This window comes from Oncorhynchus clarkii, chromosome 12 (assembly GCF_045791955.1).
Source record: "Oncorhynchus clarkii lewisi isolate Uvic-CL-2024 chromosome 12, UVic_Ocla_1.0, whole genome shotgun sequence".
Taxonomy (NCBI): domain Eukaryota; kingdom Metazoa; phylum Chordata; class Actinopteri; order Salmoniformes; family Salmonidae; genus Oncorhynchus; species Oncorhynchus clarkii.
In genome coordinates this window covers 80,513,897-80,539,863 of record NC_092158.1, presented here as the reverse complement: position 1 = coordinate 80,539,863, position 25,967 = coordinate 80,513,897, and the positions used below count along the sequence as shown (strand labels likewise).

At 43.9% G+C, this 25,967-nt stretch overlaps 1 protein-coding gene across 3 annotated transcripts in view; it reads left to right on the top strand.

Annotated features, from left to right (window-relative positions):
• Positions 1-25,967, top strand: part of LOC139421440 (RNA binding protein fox-1 homolog 3-like) — a 407,216-nt gene that overhangs the window by 267,245 nt on the left and 114,004 nt on the right. Inside the window, exon 1 of one of the 3 annotated variants that reach the window (XM_071172352.1) lies at positions 8,548-8,605. The exons of the other annotated variants lie outside the window; for them this stretch is intronic. Within the exon in view, the coding sequence (XP_071028453.1) occupies positions 8,588-8,605 (18 nt within the window). The 5' untranslated portion in view covers positions 8,548-8,587. Of the gene's footprint in view, positions 1-8,547; positions 8,606-25,967 lie in introns of those variants that run through there. 3 annotated transcript variants of the gene reach the window in all.

Below are 25,967 nucleotides of genomic sequence, written 5' to 3'. Positions count from 1 at the left end.
GAGGCTATATACAGTAGCAAGGCTATATACAGTAGCGAGGCTATAACAGTAGCGAGGCTATATACAGTAGCGAGGCTATATACAGTAGCGAGGCTATATACAGTAGCAAGGCTATATACAGTAGCGAGGCTATATACAGTAGCGAGGCTATATACAGTAGCGAGGCTATATACAGTAGCAAGGCTAAATACAGTAGCAAGGCTAAATACAATAGCAAGGCTATATACAGTAGCAAGGCTATATACAGTAGCAAGGCTATATACAGTAGCGAGGCTATATACAGTAGTAAGGCTATATACAGTAGCGAGGCTATATACAGTAGTTTGGCTCTATACAGTAGCAAGGCTATATACAGTAGCGAGGCTATAACAGTAGCAAGGCTATATACAGTAGCGAGGCTATATACAGTAGCAAGGCTATATACAGTAGCAAGGCTATATACAGTAGCGAGGCTATATACAGTAGCAAGGCTATATACAGTAGCTAGGCTATATACAGTAGCGAGGCTATATACAGTAGCAAGGCTATATACAGTAGCAAGGCTATATACAGTAACGAGGCTATATACAGTAGCGAGGCTATATACAGTAGCGAGGCTATAACAGTAGCGAGGCTATAACAGTAGCGAGGCTATATACAGTAGCGAGGCTATAACAGTAGCGAGGCTATATACAGTAGCGAGGCTATATACAGTAGCAAGGCTATATACAGTAGCGAGGCTATACACAGTAGCGAGGCTATATACAGTAGCAAGGCTATATACAGTAGCGAGGCTATATACAGTAGCGAGGCTATATACAGTAGCAAGGCTAAATACAATAGCAAGGCTATATACAGTAGCAAGGCTATATACAGTAGCAAGGCTATATACAGTAGCGAGGCTATATACAGTAGTAAGGCTATATACAGTAGCGAGGCTATATACAGTAGTTTGGCTCTATACAGTAGCAAGGCTATATACAGTAGCGAGGCTATAACAGTAGCAAGGCTATATACAGTAGCGAGGCTATATACAGTAGCAAGGCTATATACAGTAGCAAGGCTATATACAGTAGCGAGGCTATATACAGTAGCAAGGCTATATACAGTAGCTAGGCTATATACAGTAGCGAGGCTATATACAGTAGCAAGGCTATATACAGTAGCAAGGCTATATACAGTAACGAGGCTATATACAGTAGCGAGGCTATAACAGTAGCGAGGCTATATACAGTAGCGAGGCTATAACAGTAGCGAGGCTATATACAGGCACCGGTTAGTCGGGCTGATTGAGGTAGTATGTACATGTAGGTATGGTTAAAGTGACTATGCATATGTGATAAACAGAGAGTAGCAGCAGCATAAAAGGGGGGTTGGCAGGTGGCGGGTGCCGGGACTGTCACGGCTGTTGAAAGAACTGGACCAAGGTGCAGCGTTGTGAGCGTACATTTATATTTTTATTTGGAAAAAAGAGGCCGAACAAAACAATAAACACTACAAAAACAAACCGTGAAGCTAAAGGCTATGTGCCCTAAACAAAGTCAACTTCCCACCAGGACAGGTGGAAAAATGGGCTACCTAAGTATGGTTCTCAATCAGAGACAACAATAGACAGCTGTCCCTTATTGAGAACCCTACCCGGCCAAAACATAGAAATACAAAGAATAGAGTATAGAATACCCACCCCAACTCACACCCTGACCAAACCCAAAATAGAGACATAAACAGGATCAGGGCGTGACAGGGACACAATGCAGATAGTCCTAATTGAGGTAGTATGTGCATGAATGTATAGTTCAAGTGACTATGCATATATGATAAACAGAGAGTAACAGCAGCGTAAAAGAGGGGTTGGGGGGGCACACAATGCAAATAGTCCGGGTAGCCATTTGATTGCCTGTTCAGGAGTCTTATGGCTTAAGGGTAAAACATGTTGAGAAGCCTTTTGGTCCTAGACTTGGCGCTCCGATACCGCCTGCCATGCGGTAGTAGAGAGAACAGTCTTTGACTGGGGTGGCTGGGTCTTTGACAAGTTTTAGGGCCTTCCTCTGACACCTGGTGTAGAGGTCCTGGATGGCAAGCAGCTTAGTTCCAGTGATGTACTGGGCCGTACGCACTACCCTCTGTAGTGCCTCGCGGTCGGAGGCCGAGCAGTTGCCATACTAGGCAGTGATGCAACCAGTGCTCTCAATGTTGCTGTTGTAGAACCTTTTGAGGATCTGAGGACCCATGCCAAATCTTTTTAGTTTCCTGAGGGGGAATAGGCTTTGTCGTGCCCTCTTCACGACTGTCTTGGTGTGTTTGGACCATTCTAGTTTGTTGGTGATGTGGACACCAAGGAACTTGAAGCTCTCAACCTGCTCCACTACAGCCCCGTCAATGAGAATGGGGGCGTACTCGCACCTCCTTTTCCTGTAGTCCACAATCATCGCCTTTGTCTTGGTTACGTTGAGGGATAGGTTGTTATTCTGGCATCACCCGGCCAGGTCTCTGACCTCCTCCCTATAGGCTGTCTTGTCATTGTCGGTGATCAGGCCTACCACTGTTGTGTTGTCTGCAAACTTAATGATGGTGTTGGAGTCATGCCTGGCCACGCAGACATGGGTGAACAGGGAGTACAGGAGGGGACTGAGCACACACTCCTGAGGGGCTCCAGTGTTGAGGATCAGCGTGCCAGATGTGTTGCTACCTACCCTCACCACCTGGGGGCGGCCCATTAGGAAGTCCAGGATCCAGTTGCAGAGGGAGGTGTTTAGTCCCAGGATCCTTAGCTTAGTGATGAGCTTTGAGGGTACTATGGTGTTGAATGCTGAGCTGTAGTCATTGAATAGTATTCTCAAGTAGGTGTCCCTTTTGTCCAGGTGGGAAAGGGCAGTGGGGCGTGCAATAGAGATTGCATCATCTGTGGGTCTGTGTGGGTGGTATGCAAATTGGAGTGGGTCTAGGGTTTCTGGGATGATGGTGTTGATGTGAGCTATTACCAGCCTTTCAAAGCACTTCATGGCTATGGATGTAACTGCTACAGGTCTGTATTCATTTAGGCAGGTTACCTTAGTTTTCTTGGGCACTGGGACTATGGTGGTCTGTTTGAAACATGTTGGTATTACGAACTTGGTCAGCACATGCCCGGAGCACACGTCATGGTAATCCGTCAGGCCGTCTGTTTATAGGTCTTACTCATGTCGGCTACGGAGAGCGTGATCACACAGTCGTCCGGAGCAGCTGATGCTCTCATGCATGCCTTAGTGTTGCTTGCCTCGAAGCGAGCATAGAAGTGATTTAGCTCATCTGGTAGGCTTGTGGTAGGCTTGTGTCACTGGGCAGCTCGCGGCTCTGCTTCCCTTTGTAGTCTGTAAAGCCCTGCCACATAAGACGAGCGTCAGAGCCGGTGTAGTACGATTCAATCTTAGCCCTGTATTGACGCTTTGCCTGTTTGATGGTTCGTCAGAGGGCATAGCAGGAATTCTTATAAGCTTCCGGGTTAGAGTCCCGCACCTTGAAAGTGGCAGCTCTAACCAGGAGGATAGAATTGTGGTCAGATTTACCGTATGGAGGGCGAGGGAGAGCTTTGTACGCGTCTCTGTGTGTGGAGTACAGGTGATCTATATTTTTTTCCCTCTGGTTGTACATTTAACATATTGATAGAAATTAGGTAGAACTGATTTAAGTTTCCCTGCATTAAAGTCTCCGGCCACTAAGAGCACCACCTCTGGGTGAACTGTTTCCTGTTTGCTTATACACCTGACTGAGTGCGGTCTTAGTGCCAGCATCCATCTGTGGTGGTAAATAAGCAGCCACTAAAAATATAGATTAAAACTCTCTTGGCAAATAGTGTGGTCTGCAGTTTATCATAAGATTCTCTACATCAAGCGATGTCTACATCAAGCAAAATCTAGAGACTTCCTTAGATTTCGTGCACCAGCTGTTGTTTACGAATATGCACAGTGTGCTGTTCTATCTAGCCGGTGCAGCGTATATCCCGTTACCTGAATATCCATGTCGTCATTCAGCCACAATTCTGTGAAACATAAGATATTACAGTTTTTGATGTCCCGTTGGTAAGATATTCATGATCGTACCTCGTCTAATTTATTGTCCATTGATTGCACGTTGGCTAGTAATATTGACCGTAACGGCATCTTTCCCACTCGCCTTCTGCGGATCCTTACGAGGCACCCCGCTCTGTGTCCTCTGTACCTGCGTCTCTTCTTCTTGCCAATAACTAGGTTGTTGGCCTTGTCGGGTGTCCGGAGTATGTCCTGTGCGTCCTGCTTATTGAAGAAGAAATCTTAGTCTAATCCGAGGTGAGTGATCGCTGTCCAGATATCCAGAAGCTCTTTTTTCCGTCAAATACGGTGGCAGAAACATTTTGTCCAAAATAAGTTACAAATAACGTGAAAAAAAACACATAATAGCCCAATTGGTTGGGCGCCCGTAAAACTGCTGCAATTTCTTCCGGTACCATTTTACACACGCACACACACACACACACACACACACACACACACAGGTAGGTAGGTAGGTAATGAAGATAATAGCCACCCTGTCGTGTAGCTTTTCTCCATGTCGTTCCTGCTGTCTGTTCCGGTGCTGCTTGTTGTGGCATTGACTTGACTGCAGTACTTTGCTCTAAGGACAGAGGAACAGTGTGGACCACTTGTTCATTACAAGGTGTGTTGTGTTGTATTGTGTTGCCGTACACACTGTGACAGCAAGGTGTGGCAGGCAGTGTACAGTACGGTACTCACTGTGCCTGCCTCTCACACAGACAGACACACCAGGTCTGGCCCCGGAGTGATATCAGCATCACACACAGAGGCCCAGGCCCCTCCTCGGTCTCACACAACCCCTAGTTACTGTTGCTGAACACTGCCAAGATGCCACGTGAACACTGCATTATTAACATTAGATTATACAGTACAGTCTGTGTGTGTTGCTGTGGTTGGTGTACTCAATGTATGTGTACTGTATGTGTTTGTTTGATGTTGGGTATTTTCTTTCTTTCATTTTGAAAGACTAGTTCATATATTGGGATTGACAATATGTTTTGCTGCAATTGGAAAGTAGAGCACCCACTGACGTTTTTCAGAGAATTTCAGGAGACTTTTAAAGTATATTTCCTTAAAATCCTTCTTTCTGCGGTGGCCTATTTCCCCAGCGCTAAAACCTTTGAGGATGTTTCCACCTGTTCAGAAGTCTTAGTTATGAGTCTGATCCTCCTCATATAGAAATATCAATATCTACATGTGAATAAAGTACATCTGTGGATCCTTACCTGCTGTTCTTGAAACGCTTTAAAGTGAAGTGTCATTAGAGACCGTCCTTCTACGAGACACAGGATGGAGAATCCTTTCTTCCTGTCTTTGGGTCAACCAGCACAAAGCCCATTAGTTGAAGCAGCTGAGACCAGCCACCATAGACTAATAGAGAAATGGGGCTGGGGTGAGAGAACCATGTCTAGTATATACCAAGACCCTTAAGACCCCGTCCTCAAGTCAGGGGCCTTGGCTGAGTGCTCAGGGAACCGTAGCTCAATGCTCTCACTGTAAAGCTGAGAAGAACAGGGCATGGACCAACAACAGATATGGGGATATTCCTGCTAACAAGCACTAGGATTACCATGAAATATTAAAAGAAAACTCCACTCAAAAACTATCTTTTGGTATTTTTTCATTTGTCCGCTGTTGATACAGTCCCAGTTTTCAGTCAAGTTTTCAAGATATTGGACTTTCAAGAAGCAAAGTGTCACTTGCCAACATCATCATGGTGTTGTGCTTTTGCATCATCTGTAGCAACAGTGGACTAATTAAAAAAATACCAAAAGTCAATTGGGTGTATTTTTCCTTTAAAAGGGGGGAGATCCTGAGCTGAGCTGAGGGTGGCCATTTTAGGGCTGAATAAAGTGCATTTAAGTCCTTTACTTCCTCCTTTCTCTCTGAAAGCTTTAGGCTCTTGGCTCCATAATGGACATCTGAGTCCCCTGGGGGAGTCTAGACGTTGGTGGGAAATCTAAAGAGGCGGGAAAGCCACTAGCATCCTGGTAAACACTATATAGGATGGAAAAATGGAGCTGGTGAGAGAATAGAAGTAGGAGAGTAGGAGGAGAAAAACAACATGTCTCGGCCCAGACGCTCCATCTTCTTCCCAATTCCCTTTCTGTTTCCATTTTCATGGGTAATTGAGGGCTGGAGATCCCTGGAAAGGAGACATAGGGATTATTTGATGCTAAAATGCCTTCAAATTCTCATCTTATTTTCTCCATTCTACCTTTTTTCTAATCCCTAAAACCCCAAGTGCCCTGCGTCTTAGCTTCAGTCCGTGATGCACTCTCTCTCCCCCTCTGCCTGTCTCTTTCCCCCTCCTCCTTCCCTCCATCTTTCTCTCTGTCTCTCCTTTTGCTCCCTCCCTTTCTCTCTTCGCTCCTTCTCTCTCTCTCCTTCCCCTCAGTTATTTATGAGGAGGACTTGAAATAGACTTCAGTATTTGATAAAAGCGTGATCCTTAATCCGAGTTGCCTGAGAAGTGCATTTCATTTTTATTTCCCATCAGAGATGGATGGAGGAGTGGGGGCGCTTACCCACCGTGATTGCTAATGTAAATCCATTGAGTCTGGTGGACATGTAAAAAAGATATGGATGACTTGTATGTTAATACCCACAATAATAGATTGTGTGTACACAGTGCTGGAGAGGCTCTCTTGCGATCTAGCAATAACAAAAGAACAAAGTAGTGAGAAATGCATTACTTATGCATGAGCTATATTTGACTGAATATTTGGAGTTCCTAAAATAACCGTCTGGTGTTTTACATTTCAGCGATCAATTCCTCATTTTTAAAAGAAAACAAAAGGGGTAAGAAAAAAAAACTGCTGATAAATTTAAGATGACAGTAACGCCATATGAACGAGGCCCCTTGTGTACGCAATTCGCTCAGAGCCAGCTGCAAACTGCAAATTTAACTCAGCCTCCTTATGTGGCAATTACTGATGGGTAACATAACCTGAATATATCTCTTCTGTTCATTACCACAATGTTCTCTATGGCTGGCAAATGTTCTTTAGGATCCTACAACAAATTAGCTCATCCCCCAGGACGTATTTTATTGGATGATCCAGCAGTGGAGGAAGCCGCAGAAACACTCCAGCTCTCCGCAGTCTGCCCTGGTTGCCACAGGGTTAATATTAAAAGCGTTAGCGCCCAGTCGTGTATTGATGATATGTTTAGAAATTTGCTGAGGCAGGCTCATTGTTACAATGCTGTCTAAAAGATAGGCGAGCCTCCTCCCTCCCTTCCCTCACCTTAACAGCCTCCAGATGGAGAACACACAAAAGCGTGTCTCTCGGCACCCACACCCACAGCACAGAGCTTCGTTCTCACCCCTAACCAAATTCTTCTTTCATATGCCATACCTACTGCATATGACTACCCCAACTACAATTTGGTCCATCTGAACCCCCTTGGTTTTTCTTGACCACTCTATTTCTGGTTGATCCTATAGCTGAAACAAGATACACGCACACACTGAACACACACACACACACACACACACACACAACCTTTGCAGAAAAGTAGAAAAGAGTGAGAACAAGCTGATGCTCCTAGTTCCCCTTGGCATACTTTCAGTACATTCAGTCTTTATTGGTGCTCCCTGCAGTGTTTTCTCTCTGCTCCTCATACAGCTGAAGCTGCATTAACTTAAGTACATCGTCTCAGTCAGTCAGAAAGTGAAAAGAGGAGAGTGATCTTCTCACTCCCGCCTCAGATAGCCCGCCACCATCAATAGCATCATCATCAACAGAAACCCCCCACCCACCCCCACCCTGCCGCTCTCTCCATTACCAGCCCCCCACCAACCCCCACCACCTCCATCCCCCACCCTGGGATGCTGAATTTTACAGTACCGTCTGTGAGATCCCGATTTGTTCGGCGCGCAGCACAGCACCCCTCTATGCAGAGGAACACGGCTCCAGTGGAGGAATGCTGGAGGCAGCTGTCAGGCGCAGGCTGCTCCTGCTGTAGTTGAGCCTCCGCGCTGTACTGACTGATTCCACATTCACCAATAAGAGACAGCACAAGCCAAAGAGTGAGAGAAAATCGAGTGGGAGAGGGAGTAGAGAGAGAGCAAGGGAGAGAGGGAGAGAGAGAGAATAGGATAGAGAGAGAGAGAGAGAGAGAGAGAGAGAGAGAGACAGAGGGGAGAGAGAGAGAGAGAGAGAGAGAGAGAGAGAGAGAGAGAGAGAGAGAGAGAGAGAGAGAGAGAGAGAAAGTGAGTGGCGTGGAGAGGCAAGAGTATCAAAAGAAAAGGGTTAGAACACCTCCCAAGCTTTCCTCTCTCTCTGTCTGCTTCTTCTCTGTGAGGCTGAAAGAAGAGGAAAAAGGCGGCTTGTGAAAATTGAAGGGCAGAGGAAGAAGAGAAGAGGGGGAAGCTAGTCGAGCCCCATTGAACAGTTGAGAGGGAGGGCTGCCCCAGTGGAAGAGGGACCAGTAAAGCACTCGTTCCAAACGGTCGGACTCGCTTCTCTTCCTGACGCTCAAACTGGCTGGACTTGTCCCGCTGCTCAACCCCACACTCTCCGCCGTGCCTGCACCTCACCTGTCCCACATCCGAAATGATGATGTATTTTTGGGTGAGTACTGGACCACAGAGTTGCTCTCTTTTTGTTGACCATTGTGTTGCCTCGAACTGCAGAGGGAGGTAGTGTGTGTGTGTGTGTGTGAATGCTCAGAGATGCGTTGGTGTGTGTGTGTGTGTGTGTGTGTGTGTGTGTGTGTGTGTGTGTGTGTGTGCGCGCGCACTCGTGTGTGTGTGTGTGTGTGTGTGTGTGTGTGTGTGTGTGTGTGTGTGTGTGTGTGTGTGTGTGTGTGTAGATGTGTTAGGAACATTGCAAAACTACCTAGTCGGTGGTGATTTCATTAGTGCAGTTTTGTCGCAGTTGGTCAAATTGTGTTTGCACACATCTACAATTGTTCCATTTCTCTTCAGTTGTGGTCGGGGTGTGTGTCACACCTACCAAATGCATGAACAGAGCTGATGGTTATTTAACTTTTATGTGTTGTTTTATTGATGGGAGAGCACCAACCATATTCTATAGAAGCCTGCCACTTACCTCCCTTTTCACCTGAGATTTATTCAACCTCCTCACCAAAGATTTATTTAACTGGATGTTATTTTCACCTTACCATATTTCTCCCTCCATTCACATTCTGCAGACATAGTTAACAATTAAACCAACCGGCATGTATGGACCATTTGAAGCTATATCTGTTTGTTTTGACCAGTTCCTCAAACTGTTGCTGCCTCACTTTTGGGGGCCACATTTCACATTCTCTGTTTATGGATGTCTTCTTTGAACGTATTTTAAAGGGGTTTTATTTCCCATTTTATCACCCATAGCTTAGTCCTTTTCATTCCACTCCAAAACATTTTGACCATAAATAAGTTGTGTAAAACATACAGTAAGAGTGTGTACAGTGCGTTATCCAGAGGTGCTAATTAATTGTGTATGAGATCATTGGTAATTAGTCAGATCAGTTGTGTCTGCTGTGTGGTTTTCCATTCCCTCCCCACCACAACCATCCCCACTCAATACCCTCTGCTATTCCTCCCTTCTACGTTGAGATGTCTACAGTAATGCAGATTGCAGCTCCTTGCAATCCATATTAATTTGCTGACGTAAATTTTTTTACAACCGTCTGTACCAAGACACAGTAAACTTCCAATTTTTGGCATTCTGATCATAAAGCTATTGAACTGTGGTGGAATTTGGGTTGCGTCTGTTGCATAGCGGGAACGCAGGTCGTGCTTGTGGCTATCGATTGTCAGTTTTGGATTTCAGTGAGCGGAGAATCGGCTGTGGGGGAAGATGCTCGACTCTACCAGCCTCCAGTTCAGTCCATTCTGAGCCTCAGAATTATTTGTTATTTTCCATTAAAGCAACAGCCAAGTGTATGAATAATACAGAATGTTATATATCAAAAACATGACATAAAGTGGAGCCCTAGCTGCTCCCCTACTCCCTCTATAGTACTGCAGTTTAGGCAGAGTAAAACTGTCCGACACAGGCCTACCCAGCAGTCAAAGCAATTAAGTGTTCCTGTGAGGTGCTACGTGCTAACAGGGGTTTGATGCTAATTGGGAAAGGCATCTCCATGTTTTTGAGCGAGCAGGCCTCTTTGAAGGTGTGTGTGTGCCACGGGGCTCCCTCGCTCAATCTCGCCAGACTACCCCTCCTCTATCATCGCCAGATCTCAGACATTCCCTTCCTGTGCCACACAGCTGCATGCTGGGAGAAGTTGCGGCTTGGGCATGGACAGTTTGGCACAGAGGGGGCCTGGCTGGTACTCCTGGAATCTTTATCTAACCCAGTTAATCTAGGAGAAGATTTACACAATGCTGTGGTGTGTGTTGTTGTCGCCCAGCATTTAGTTACTGTGGCAGGGGAGTGAGGAAGGGAGCGTCTCTCTCCCATTTGAGGTGCAGGTGTTGAGCATTACCTGTCGTCCCTCCGGAGGACTGTCAGCACTGGATCAGTCTGGGGAATCTGTGAGCTCCCCTCATTAGAATATTTATTCACCAAGCAGATGTTCTTATCCGGGGCAATTACCTTTGGCTTACATTTCCCTGCTGCCCCCTGATATAGATGAATGTGGATCCAAAGACAGGCCCTGGTTATGCAGCATACTCCTGGGTACCACTCACCACCATCTCCTCCTCCGCCCAGAAGTAAATCTCCAAACAGCAACAGACCGTCTGGTCAGTGTTAGTTACTGCCCTCCTCGCCCCAACCACCACCTCCACCTCTGTCATTAGAGGTGGAGCAAACCGGAATAATCCTAGAGATGGACGATTGAGAAATGGAGGGGGAGGAATGGATGGGTGGCCATTCTCTTCACTCGTTTGTTCCTTTGCATTAGAAGAGGAGGCGAGGAGGGGAGAAAACATGAATGTTTCTGTCTTCCCCTGAATGCCATGAATAATTGAGCAGGGCAGGGTCCTGGCTGCTGAGCAGAGAGCCTGGTAATGGGGGGAGAGCAGAGTGGATATATGGCTGCCTTGGCTGGTGTGGAGCGTTGGTTTACTGTTGACTTCCCCAATACACCACCAACACACTCACTCACGCTACAGATGTAGGATCTTAATTTGAGCCAGTTTACTACAGCAGGAAAATAATCCTGAAGCAACAGGAAATGGGAATTATTATGTGGATTATAATTAATGGACATTTTTGAATGGGTTGATACATTCTTTTGTTAGGGAAAATCAAGTCAAAGGGACCTCAAATACAATACAAGTTTTACATTTCCTGCATTGCAGGAAAGTTCTCCTACAACAGGATGATCAAATTACTGTAATGGCTGTGCCAGTCCCCGCCACTGAATCCACTGAATCTTTCAGTATGTTTGACCTACTGTATTTGAATGGTTTGTTTGTGTGTTTGAAACAACATGGGGTTCCATGGCTAGACAATGCCTAATGTGTTGGGGTGAGGCATCACGTTACTGAGCCAAAGAGGTGATTGGTTGTATTAGATATAAATAAAATAAACAACTCTGGGAATACTCTGTCCCAATGTTTGTGATTCAGTATTGTAATGGCATCATTATGAAAAGGTACTGTTACTATGTTTTGTCAGAACGCAAAGAAAAGTCTATCAGGAATCTGAAAAAGAAATCTGAACAGACTACAGTAGTTTTGAATGACTCATTTTATCCAGAGAGTCATGAAATTAGATTAAAACAGTTACAATAATTGAAGCAAAATGTGCATCTACAACATCTTTATCTGTTTGACTAGTGGAGGTTGTTGAGATGCATGGAGGACTGCAGTGTATGGAAGTAGAGCAGATCAGCCATTCAGGACGGGAGGCCGGGCAGCAAGTCCAGCATATTGCAAGATGAAGTGTCTCTGATCGTTTGTTAATGTATTAATTGATCTGTGTCCTCAGACAGACGAATTAGGAGTAGTGTCACGTAGACTCTTTAGTACTCCCTGAGACGCTTTCATTAGCTGGTGCTAGCCGCCTCTCCCTCCACCCCCATCCCAGGCCGCTGTCGCTGTCGCCACACACTTACCTGACGGCCCTAATAACTCTGGACTCTTCTATCTCTAACACAGCCGCCAGGAAGAACTTGGGGCTTACATCATCAAACGAGAGGTATTTCCTTTTTAAGGTGAATTTTAGTAGTGCTTCACTTGAAGGGAACTGTTGAAGATGTGAGGTACATAAATCAATATGAAGTTACTCGTAACACGGGATAATGGCGGTTAATAACCATTCATTAACTTTCATAGGCTCGTTTTACTACTCACATGACACGCATGCCATAAACGGCGTGAACTTTGGTGTGCTATAAAGCTTTGCGGAGAAAATATTATCGTCTACATTCTCATGGTTTTTAGCAGGATATGTTTTGTCTTATTTAATATCAAGACTATAATGGCTGTGTTAACCCAACAGTTGAACAACTTTCAGCCTCCAAAACTTTGTGGAAACATCGTAATTGCACCTTCCCTCAGAGCATTTGAAAGAAGGCCTGGAGATCAGCCTTTAGACTTAGAAACAGGAAGAAGAGACGGGGTATATTTCAGAGATCCCCAAATCTGAACCCATTCCTTTAGTCTGTGGGATCATTAGCGATCAGTAGCTTTAATTTTCTGCGCTTTTGCACTCTTCCCCCCAGGCCTAATGGGTCTGGAGCCCAGCTAATTGTAATTAGACTCCGACAGTGGGTTTTACTCGCAGGATTTTCACACCGCAGTCCTCTTTGATATTAGCTGTACAGCTGATAAGGAGATTAGATACTGGAGAAGGAAGAGGATGGAGGGAGAGGAGGGGAGGAGGGGGTGGGGGGCTCTTCTTAAACTACAGAAAGACACCTACATGGGGGAAATCACTGGCAAGTTTAGCTGAGGAAAATATATCTGGACGCAGTAAAAGCCTTGCGCTCGCTTATTGTACCTGCTATCATTAGCACTTTCATACACATGGTCAGCCTCCCAGGGAAAAGTCATTATCCAGCTGTGCTGTTATTTTTCTGCTGTTTTCTCCTAGTGGAGTGTGACTTCAGGGCTAGAGCCAGCGCACCGTTTAATGCCTTCCAACACAATAAAGGACTCTAGCCTTAATGATGTGGGATTGGATGGCCATGCCTCAGGTTGTCCAGGGGCTTGTGAGCCGTTACTGGGACGGCCATTTTGCCTCGGCACTGTGGAGGCTACACGTCAATTCAGCTCCAGCCATTCCAGAGAGAGGAAAAATAAAATCTGTTTTAGTGATTAAAGGCCAGATCATTCAAGGGGCTTTTTGTCACGAGGCTGAGATAGAGAAAGACAGAGAGGAACTGCAGCTTTAACAACTGCCTGGAACAATGAACAGCAGAGGAGCCAGTTTGGTAGTAAAATGGAAACTGGCTAATGCACATACAGTTGAAGTCGTAAGTTTACATACACCTTAGCCAAATACATTTAAACTCAATTTTTCACAATTCCTGACATTTAATTCTCGTAAATATTCTCTGTCTTAGGTCAGTTAGGAGCACGACTTTATTTTAAGAATGTGAAATGTCAGAATAATAGTTAAGAGAAGGATTTATTTCAGCTTTTGTTTCTTTCATCACATTCCCAGTGGGTCAGAAGTTTACATACACTCAATTGGTATTTGGTAGCATTGCCTTTAAATTGTTTAACTTGGTCAAATGTTTCGGGTAGCCTTCCACAAGCTTGCCACAATACGTTGGGTGAATTTTGGCCCATTCCTCCTGACAGAGCTGGTGTAACTGAGTCAGGTTTGTAGGCCTCCTTGCTCGCGCATGCTTTTTCAGTTCTGCCCACAAATAATCTATGGGATTGAGGTCAGGGCTTTGTGATGGCCACTCCAATACCTTGATTTTGTTGTCCTTAAGCCATTTTGCCACAACTTTGGAAGTATGCTTGGGGTCATTGTGCATTTGGAAGACACATTTGCGACCAAGCTTTAACTTCCTGACTGATGTCTTGAGATGTTGCTTCAATATATCCACCTAATTTTCCCTCCTCATGATGCCATCTATTTTGTGAAGTGCACCAGTCCCTCCTGCAGCAAAGCACCCCACAACATGATGCTGCCACCCCCGTGCTTCACAGTTGGGATGGTGTTTTTCGGCTTGCAAGCATCCCCCTTTTTCCTCCAAACATAACGATGGTCACTATGGCCAAACAGTTCTAAAAAGTATGATCTTTGTCCACATGTGCAGTTGCAAATCGTAGTCTGGCTTTTTTATGGCGGTTTTGGAGCAGTGACTTCTTCCTTGCTGAGCGACCTTTGAGGTTATGTCGATATAGGACTCGTTTTACTGTGGATCTAGATACTTTTGTACCTGTTTCCTCCAGCATCTTCACAAGGTCTTTTGCTGTTGTTCTGAGATTGATTTGCACTTTTCTCACCAAAGTACGTTCATCTCTAGGAGACAGAACACGTCTCCTTCCTGAGCGGTATGACGGCTGCGTGGTCCCATGGTGTTTATACTTGTGTACTATTGTTTGTACAGATGAACATGGTACCTTCAGGCATTTGAACATTTCTCCTAAGGATGAACCAGACTTGTGGAGGTCTACAATTTATTTTCTGAGGTCTTGGCTGATTTATTTTGATTTTCAAGCAAAGAGGCACTGAGTTTGAAAGTAGGCCTTGAAATACATCCACAGGTACACCTCCAATTGACTCAAATGTAGTCAATTAGCCTATCAGAAGCTTGTAAAGCCCTGACATAATTTTCTGGAATTTTCCAAGCTGTTTAAAGGCACAGTCAACTTAGTGTATGTACACTTCTGACCCACTGGAATTGTGATACAGTGAATTATAAGTGAAATAATCTGTCTGTAAACAATTGTTGGAAAAATGATTTGTGTCATGCACAAAGTAGATGTCCTAACCGACTTGCCAAACCTGTAGTTTGTTAACAAGAAATTTGTGGAGTGGTTGAAAACTAGTTTTAATGACTCCAACCTAAGTGTATGTAAACTACCGATTTCAACTGTATGTTAGACGCTAGAAAAGACATTAGCATGGTAATATTACATCAGATAAGATATACTGTACATTAGTTTCCTGGCCGTGTGTCAGTGAATGAACATGAATGTGTTAGATTGTACCTCGCAGCGTATTCAGGAGAAGAATGCACGGCGCCAAAGCCCAGCCCCCATTTCACCTGCAGCCCCGGCTCACCCCACACTGTGCTCAAGGACTAGGAAAATGAAATATTGAAGGAGGCTTATGGCACCAACTTAACAAAAAAAGATGATCTACAGAGAAACTGAAACAAAGGTTCAACCATTTTGCCCTCTTTTATGATGTCTTACACAATATACTTAAGGCTGATCAATAAGATAAGACATCATGGATGATTGAACACTGATTGGAAAGATAACTCATAGGCTTTGGGCTCATAGTGTGTGTCAGCTAGACTTAAGAGTGAGACAGGATTTATTTCCAGGCAAATTTAGAGAATTCAGTCATTTAAAACAAGACACAGTCAGAGTCTAAACCCTTTACCTCAGTCTGTCTGATCAGAGTCTGAACCCTTTACCGCATTCTGTCTGATCAGTCTAACCCCTTTACCACAGTCTGTCTGATCAGTCTAACCCCTTTACCTCAGTCTGTCTGATCAATCTAAACCCTTTACCACAGTCTGTCTGATCAGTCTAACCCCTTTACCACAGTCTGTCTGATCAGAGTCTGAACCCTTTACCGCAGTCTGTCTGATCAGTCTAACCCCTTTACCGCAGTCTGTCTGATCAGTCTAACCCCTTTACCACAGTCTGTCTGATCAGTCTAACCCCTTTACCTCAGTCTGTCTGATCAGTCTAACCCCTTTACCGCAGTCTGTCTGATCAGTCTAACCCCTTTACCACAGTCTGTCTGATCAGTCTAACCCCTTTACCACAGTCTGTCTGATCAGTCTAACCCCTTTACCACAGTCTGTATGATCAGTCTAACCCCTTTACCACAGTCTGTCTGGTCAGTCTAATCCCTTTACCACAGTCTGTCTGATCAGTCTAACCCCTTTACCTCAGTCTGTCTGATCAATCTAAACCCTTTACCACAGTCTGTCTGATCAGTCTAAACCCTTTACCGCAGTCTGTCTGATCAGTCTAAACCCTTTACCGCAGTCTGTCTGATCAGTCTAACCCCTTTACCACAGTCTGTCTGATCAGTCTAATCCCTTTACCACAGTCTGTCTGATCAGTCTAAACCCTTTACCGCAGTCTGTCTGATCAGTCTAAACCCTTTACCGCAGTCTGTCTGATCAGTCTAAACCCTTTACCGCAGTCTGTCTGATCAGAGTCTGAACCCTTTACCTCAGTCTGTCTGATCAGTCTAACCCCTTTACCACAGTCTGTCTGATCAGTCTAACCCCTTTACCGCAGTCTGTCTGATCAGTCTAACCCCTTTACCACAGTCTGTCTGATCAGTCTAACCCCTTTACCGCAGTCTGTCTGATCAGTCTAATCCCTTTACCACAGTCTGTCTGATCAGTCTAACCCCTTTACCACAGTCTGTCTGATCAGTCTAACCCCTTTACCGCAGTCTGTCTGATCAGTCTAACCCCTTTACCTCAGTCTGTCTGATCAGTCTAACCCCTTTACCTCAGTCTGTCTGATCAATCTAACCACTTTACCACAGTCTGTCTGATCAGTCTAATCCCTTTACCACAGTCTGTCTGATCAATCTAACCCCTTTACCTCAGTCTGTCTGATCAGTCTAAACCCTTTACCACAGTCTGTCTGATCAGTCTAAACCCTTTACCGCAGTCTGTCTGATCAGTCTAACCCCTTTACCTCAGTCTGTCTGATCAGAGTCTGAACCCTTTACCTCAGTCTGTCTGATCAGTCTAAACCCTTTACCTCAGTCTGTCTGATCAGTCTAAACCCTTTACCACAGTCTGTCTGATCAGTCTAACCCCTTTACCTCAGTCTGTCTGATCAGAGTCTGAACCCTTTACCACAGTCTGTCTGATCAGTCTAACCCCTTTACCTCAGTCTGTCTGATCAGTCTGAACCCTTTATCACAGTCTGTCTGATCATGAAATAACTAATTCCAGGCACATGCGAACGCACGGGTACACCATAAAGCTTATTTTGAAATCCCTTTCCGTTTGTATTCAGAGTGTATATTTTATCCACACAATTTGTTTGTGTAGAACATGTGCCCCATAAATTCCTCTTGTTTTGCCCTGTTGCACTGTGGATAATTCCACGAGTATGTCTCATATGGCGATTCTTCATTCTGTCATCAGTGTTGGAACAGAAGGCATGCACATCAGTAACACGTCTGTGGCATGGATATGCCCTGAAGTGTCAGTTCCCACACACAAAAACGATTGGAGGAGAAGCCCCAGTGAGAATGGAAAAAACACATCTACTGGCAACTTGCCACGCATGATAAGGAATTGACTTCACCTTCTCTCGGCCCGAAAAAATAAATCGTATTTGGGTGGTTTGCACTCTTTCATATTTTATTTTATTTTTATTTCATTTATCCTTTATTTAACTAGGCAAGTCAGTTAAGAACAAACTCTTATTTACAATGACGGCCTACACCGGCCAAACCTGGACGACGCTGGGCCAGTTGTGCATCGCCCTAATGGGACTCCCAATCACGGCCGGTTGTGATACAGCCTGGATATACACTTATTCAAATATAATTATCAGGTTATGTACTCATAAAATTCAAACAAAATATTATGCTGTAAGTCAGAGTTGCCAGTTGCTTGGGTGTTATCTTACCTCTGTGATATCCTGCTAACTTAGAGAACATCCAATAAAACAAGCTAGTGAACAGAATATTCTCCTGTCTGGACCCTCTCCATATTCATGTTATTTTATAGAAGCACAAACACACTATATAAAGGTTGTTATATACTCTTCTCAATCAATCGAGGCCAGTATAAAATCCTCTGTCACGTGCAATGAGTTAAGAAACATTGTGGCACCCAGGCAGTAAAATGAATGTCAGGAGAGTGGCATTAGTGTTATAGGTTATTGACCGATTTCAAGGGATTTATGACCCTAATCGAGAGGCGGTGTCAAAGGGAATGAAGCAAATAAAAGAGTGCCTTCGACAGCATGACCCGCCAGTGGCCACTACTATTTCAGCATTCCCTGTAAATTGTAGTTGGGACTTTATAAGTCTCCGTGGATGGCTCTTTACTCTCTCAGCCTGCCTCCTCTGGCCATGCCCCAGGCCTGCCTCCCCTTACCTCCCCTACCCCTCCTCTCTTCAGGTCAGGCACACACAGGCCTTGGATGATGAGGACAGGTACCTTCATTTCACCCCATGTCAGTATTGGACTCTATACTGTGTGTGTGTGTGTGTGTGTGTGTGTGTGTGTGTGTGTGTGTGTGTGTGTGTGTGTGTGTGTGTGTGTGTGTGTGTGTGTGTGTGTGTGTGTGTGTGTGTGTGTGTGTGTGTCTACAGAACACATAAAGACAAACAAACACAAATCAAATTCAAATCACGTGCGCACAATATGTGTGTTTGTCTTTATGTGTTTTGTAAATCACATTAGTCACATGTAATTACATGTGTGATACGATTGTGATATCATATGTCCATTCTGCCCATGAAGTGACCCAGTAGCCTGCACCGGTGGCCAGTGTCTTTTCATATGCCCAACAGCCTTAATGTGTGCTGGCCAAAGCCCCCGTTAAAGTAGACTAGAAAGAGAAATATTCAGCAGTGTGGAGGTGGCTCTCTTCATCTGTGCAGAAGAGCCCATAAATATGACTGAGGTTCAGCTGATAAATAATTCTCATTGAAATTCTGTATAATCTGACGCTGTTGACACAGCAATTTTTTTGCTCCAAAATATGTAAGTGCATACATGTTTCGGAATAATGTGACGGTAGCCAGTCTAAAGTGTGCTTGTCATTTTTCATTGCACTTCATGGTTCAACTGGCAATCCCAACAAATCACTTTAACGGTTTTGCCAAATCTTTGGTTGCAATTTTTTTACTGGGCAGACAAATCACCACTGGCTCTCTCTGAAGAGATAGAGAGAAGCCTAGTGTGAAAGCAGTGTGTTCTTTTTAAACCAATGACTTGCCAGATCTCTATACTGGTTAAATATTTTACGACTCGTACCCAGTGAGACTAGAGACTTGCTCGAAAAATTGATTTTGTTGACAAAGACTTCCAAATGAGCAGTGAATACTGTAGTGGAAGTGTAGTTACCTTGGCCCCTGGGTCGCGCGAGGTCCACTCTTTCTGTCTCTCTCATTCAGACCCCATTCTTACTGGCTTTGGTTGTGTACAGAATGCATTAACTTGATTTAAATGCCCGTTAGTTTACTGTAGTTCTGACATTGCGTGCTGCTATTGCATTGGGCTGCAGCAAAATGCAGAGTGAAAAACTGAGGCAGGCATTGACTCTATTTGAAATCAAAATGAGTTATAACTAGAGGTTTACTATTGGTCTCTCAGGGGAGCAGAATTTTTTATACCCCATTGATATTCATAGGGTATCATGTAGCGCTTATTCTGTACCTCAGAGGAGCATTTGGTCTCTGTTGTTTTAAATTATGCAGCTGTTTTTTATTACTACGATGTAAAGACACTGTCAATGTTGGATGTTTACAGTAAACAAAGTTAAGACACTTCCTACAATATAATTGCATATTCTATCTTCTTCAACAAATTACAACGCCGCGGCCCCATTCTTAATTCTGTTGCAGCAATCAGCCTATGGGCTGTTTGTTGCAAATGTCAACCTCGGACTTTGTGGATTTAAAGGACATGCACAGAAAGCAAAGCTGTTCACCTTAAATGACTTCTTTATACAATATGATTACAGTACGTTTAAAAATAATTACATTAATTTGAGTTGCATTGCAAAGCATAATTTGACAATGATGATCTTTTGTTGATGTTATAATAACTCTTAATAACTTTGTCTGCCCTTCCCTTAGATGACTTCCAGTTGAGAAACAAACACTTAGGTTTGGGGAGGCTTTAAATCTAATATGAGTGTTAAATTGTTGACGTGATAAGACAGGACGATGTGTGTTTTTGAGGAGTCTGTGTGGTGCCTTGGTCCTTCAGTGTAGAGGGGGAGAGAACAGAACAGAAATGTGATTACTGATTGATGTGGTGCTGACACACTGGCCTGTTCTCTTGGTCTTTTTGTCATGCTGTGATGAACACAAATCACTGTACAACCCTCTTCTCGTCTAACACTATCCACAGTGGAGCTGTGGAATTCTGACAGTGAGCGCAGGAGTATGGTTTTAATTAAATACAGAATTCAATATCCATATCGACATGCGTCATTTGTGGTTGGTGAGGTATCGATTGCCCTCTAGCATTTATGCAGATAGTCCGCTTTCTTCTTTTCTGCAAATTTGTCAAGTGGATATCGATGATTCTCATATTTTCTATAAGAAAATGTCAAATTTCACCTAACCACTCGATGAAATGTTACTCAAAAACTGTCACGTGAATGTGACGTAGGCTACATATGATACACCTTGTGACAGGAGTGTTTTATTATTTTATAATATGGAGATTTAACATCATGTCTTGCATGGTGAGAGTGGTCATCATGGAGTCAGTATAAGATTAGCACACAGCGGTAGGCTAATTGCACATACACCTCTGTGTGTCTCATTTCCTCCAGTATGTCTGCTAATGGAATCAAAAACATGTTGCCAGGGGTCTTTGCAATTTGGAAAATAAGTCCATTAAGTTCATTAATTTAATAATGGGCAATAATAATGAGTTCAAATTATTGCTCAATTAGGAAGGAGTGTGCGGTTGGCTGTTTCACATTCATTTGAAATCACCTCAGTGTGCAGTAGTTTAATGAGATTATAATGGAATTGATATCGCATAGGTAGTGAATTAAAGCGTTACAGGAGAACCCATTAGGAGTCAAATTTGTAATCCTGAAACACTTGTCACAGTTCAGATAGGTTTCTATTTTTGTTATTGTCATTAGTAGCAATAGTATTAGTGTCAGTAGTTGTATTAGTGTTATCAACTGTATTTTGAAGTATTGTTAGGGAAGTTTTAATAATAAACACATTTTTAAATAAAGCAGTTATAGTGATGGCGTGTTACAGTATGTGTTAAGTATTGTAATAGTACTGTATCTTTGGTATCTCCCATTAATTAAAACACAGGGGACCTATTCTGGTTTCAGAGTCTGTTTTTCTCCACCAGGAAACCTGCTGAGGACCTCAGTTAAAATGACACAGACAGTACATTCATACTGATCTAAAAAGGTCAGTATAAATGACAGTGTTCATTTCAGTGTAAAAGTCAGGTAATGTAATCCTCAGATAGTAGTTCTTCATAATACTACATTACCTTTCCATTGGCTTCCATTGTCTTTGACTTTTACACTGATGCTCTGTGTACATTTACAGCCTGTCTTAGACCAAAAATGTACATTCAAAGGTGCCGTTCATAACATTTTATAGATCATTTAGATATGGAAATGCAGGGGTGCAACTTTGGTTTTAGAAGTGTTGGGGACATAACCTTTTTTTTTTTGTCAGTAATTTTTTTTGTCGGATAAACACTCCAAACAGCCTACCCGACCGCTCGGAAACGTCCGCATGGTCCTAAAGCACACCGTTTCCTCGTTTTGTATCACATTCCAATGATAAAACTGGGGGGGACAAAAATGTAATTTCAGAATGTGGGGGGACATGTCCTCCCACCCCTGTTGAAATGTACCTTGATTTTATAACAATAAAACTCGAAAGGCCTGAAATAGCTTACTTTAAAAAATTCCTGACGCTGAAGAGACTGTATGCATAAGTTGCATGTTATTGTACCAGTTTAGAATCAGTAAGAGAAAAGCTCCATTAACACATGATGAATTGTCAAGTTATCATTGATATACTGTTCTTATTTGCAATTTACTGTAGAAGAGGTGTAGTTTGTCTGCTTATCTGGAAAAATGGTTGCTGTCATGCACAGAGTATCTTTTCTGTTGAATGCCATTACCTAAGAGCTCTTCCTCACGGTGATTCATGACACAGAGACTCAGTCTTCAAATTATGTTTTGGGACCCAGAAAGAGGAGGAATGACGGTGTGAACCACCCAAAAAAGAATGAAAGGGATTAATCAGTTAGATAGTGTTGTCTGCTGTACTGTATATGAAAACAGGTGTGTGTGTGGGGGGGGGAGGGGGAGGGGTCTGCTCTACTGTATATGAAGACAGGTGTGTGTGTGTGTGTGTGTGTGTGTGCGTGTGTGGGGGGAGGAGGAGGGGGGTCTGCTGTACTGTATATGAAAACAGGTGTGTGTGTGCGTGTGCTTGTGCGTGTGCGTGTGTGGGGGGAGGAGGAGGGGTCTGCTGTACTGTATATGAATACAGGTGTGTTCGTATGTGTATTTGAGAAAGATACAGCATGTGAACCTCCATGTTTGTGTCTGTGTATATATCTGTGTATGTCTGTCTCTGTACAAGCATGCAAGTAGGAGTATGTGCGCATATGGGTGCACGTGTGTGTGTGCTTAATTAATATTTAAGCCACCTTCAGCATCCAAGGAACATCCAGTAAAGAGGATTGTGTTCTCATGGATCCTTTAATCCTCTGAATTAGCAGTTTAATAACAAGAAGCCATTTGTAGATTAGTCAGATCCAGCTCCCAGAACGTGCTTGTGTCCAATCTACTAAATGCTTTGATTGTTGATGCTGTAAAAGGCAGTTTATCTCCTCTTCTCTATTTCTTCATGTGTAACTTTACCTTGATATATGTGCTAATGCTTCCCCAGGACATTATATCAGACTGTGTGTGTGTCTGTGTATGTGCGTGTGTGTGCGTGCATAGGTGCGTTTGCGTGTGTGCGCCAGTGTGCGTGCCTGTGTCCGTGCGTGCACAGGCGCGTTTGCGTGTGTGTGTGCGCCTGTGTGCGTGCCTGTGTCCGTGCGTGCACAGGCGTGTTTGCGTGTGTGTGTGCGCCTGTGTGCGTGCCTGTGTCCGTGCGTGCACAGGTGCGTTTGCGTGTGTGTGTGCGCCTGTGTGCGTGCCTGTGTCTGTGCGTGCACAGGCGCGTTTGCGTGCAGGTGTCTGTGTTTACCATAGTTACAGCATGACGTCCTTACGACATGCTAGTAAAGAGAAGCATGAATGAGCCTTCTGATAGATGGTCTATATCAGTGGCTCAGTTTCAGATCAGCTGCCACTGAGGACAGAAGGCCCTGTTTGACCCCCAGAGATCAGTGTGTTTGAATCATTCTGGTTGGTCACTGGTAGTGTCTCTTCTCCCTCCCTCTCTCCCACAATGTGAATATCATGCATTGATTACTCTGTCTTGTTTTCACAGAGGCTCAGGTGAGATTGACATGTGCTGGGAGGGGATCAAGAGTCCAGGATTATGGCAAATATAAATGTTTTTACGTAGGCATTTTGCCAAAACATGGCCATGCTTCATATACGTACAGCATAAAATATATAAGCGGAATAATCAGCAGCATTAGGGAACTGCTGACTGTAAAAACTCTATGTTATGTATGTTTCTAAAATAATCATCAAAGCAAGATTACTTATTCCTGGGATGTACAAATCAACAAATATGAAAGGCATTTCAGGTTAATTCACCTACATAATTGTTTATTTGTAAAGGTAAAGACCTTTGGAAAAGAACAGCCTGTGATTTGAAAACCTGTTAACAAAGGCCCCAACACAATGGTGTTAAAAGGCTAATCTTTGCATGATTGCAATTAAGGATTTGTAGAAGAGAATAGTAGTACTGTATACTCCTTGTATACTCCTGGTCACTCTTGACTGGTGTTGCTGGGTGGGATGACTTTATTATGCGCACACTAGCCACACATGGTAAATAATTCACACTCTACTTGAGCATTCTCCAACAGACTCAGTGCCGCCATTAGACTGTTTCTAGCTGCCACTTCCTATTCTATTTTTTTGACTCCTTTTTTTCTCTCTCATTTTTAACCAGAAATGCAAACATTACAAGCAGCAAATGAAAAAGAAAAGCATTGAAAAACGACTATCTCTCCGGTCGATGAGAGTTCACGGCAATTTACTATATTAAAGGGAGTTTACATACATAACACTTCAACATTAAGGGGATTTTTCACAGAGTTCAGCATATTTTCTGGAACTCTCCCTCTACCCTCTTTTTAATCCGAGATGCTTCTTTGACAATGTCTCCCTCATACAAAATGCATGAGCGCAGTGCGGATCGATACGGACCCTTTAATCTCGCTACACAGACAGCTACTGCAGTCACGCGGTGAACCAGCACCCGCCGCTGGCTGCCACTGCTGCAAGCCAGATCAGAGGCGGGAGAGAGAGATCAGCCGAGGTGACAAGGGTCGCTGCACGGGGTCTCCACACCAAGCTGAGGCAGGCTGCCTGGAAGCACAGTAGATGGGTCTAGCAAATTCCTTGACCAAATTAAACTACTCAAACAAGCCTTTTTTATCAGATAGCACTCTAACTTGATTTTGATCTCATATTTGACAGAATATCGGATGTTTTTAGAAGTTCTTATTTTGTCGGCCATGTAGTTATTTTGTGAAACAGAATTTTGTGCAGGGCTTTGACTTTGATCCTGGTGTATACAAACAGATGGCCTGTAAAAATGGAAAGGTTGTTTGGAAGTGTTTGAAAAGATGAAAAGGAAAAGGAAACATTGATATATCTTACAGTACATAAATATTATTAGAATAAAAGGAAATCCCCTTACAGCGGGAGGAAAACAAACATTAAAGGTTGAAATATCAACTTTTAAGCAGAGCTGTGTTTTGGTCAAATATCCCTTCAACTATGAGATTTGTGTAAAGCTGACATATACTGTCATACAATCAGTGTCTTTTACAGAACCAAATCCCTTTAGTTGAAAACAGTAGCAAGTAAAGCATCTTTTAGAGGGAGTCAGTGTGTGTCGTCGGGCAGAGCAGGGGAATAATCCGCTAGGTGGAGGAGAAATCAGAGAAGGCCACCTCCATATAATTGATGTGTGCTGCTGGAGGGATAATATAGGGTACCCAGAATGCACTGCTCCATGGACTCTGTCTCTCTCTGTCTCTCCTCCGCTGCCTACCTCCCCATTGTCTCCCCCTCTCATTTCCCTCCCTCCCTTCATCCCTCCCTCCATCCCTCCCTCCCTTCATCCCTCCCTCCATCCCTCCCCACGCAATGCAGCTTTTGTTCACTCATTCTTTTAACCGTTTCTTTCGCTCCAAGGTGTCAAGGCAGAAAAATGAAGGGAGTGGTAATAGGGTTATGTCAAGTAGACGGAGGTGTTGTCTCTGTGTGGATGCCTCCCTCCCTCCGTCTCAATGAAAGGTTACTCCAGTTGGTGGGCTCGGCACTGTCTCTGCCGCCGCATTCTCCCCTGCTGTAATGAGAATGGCAACAGACAACTCTCTATCAGTCCTGCTACAGCAGGTGACTGATAGCATTACCACGGGGGAAAAAGCAGAAACAAGAGTCACTCTGCACAAGCAATATGGAAACATGACCAAGACTGATCACAGTGGACACAGATGATTCCCTGTCTCAGGTGGTATTTTGCTCACATTTACCTATTTGGAGCGTTAATTCTTCTATTTTTCTTCTTTTCCCTGAGTTTGACATTATGAAATTCTCTGTTGGAATATCCTCTGCATCGTGCCCTCAACAGTATGGCACGGAGGCAGAACGTTTGTGAAATATTGAACAGATATACCTCAGCATTTGGGTTTAGTGGAAAAGAGGCATGATGTTACATTCATGACATAGACTTCTACACAGAGATATTACACTCACTTTCTTTTGAACGGAACCTCTGAAACCTATTGGCTTTCTCCTCCTGCGGTTCCACCAAAGTCCACAGTAAATCTGTGTCTGTGCATATGTCCCCAAAGCTATGTTTTGATGGCAGTGAAGTGGAGAGAATTTAAAAGGTGGCAGTGTGTGTGTGTGTGTGTGTGTGTGTGTGTGTGTGTGTGTGTGTGTGTGTGTGTGTGTGTGTGTGTGTGTGTGTG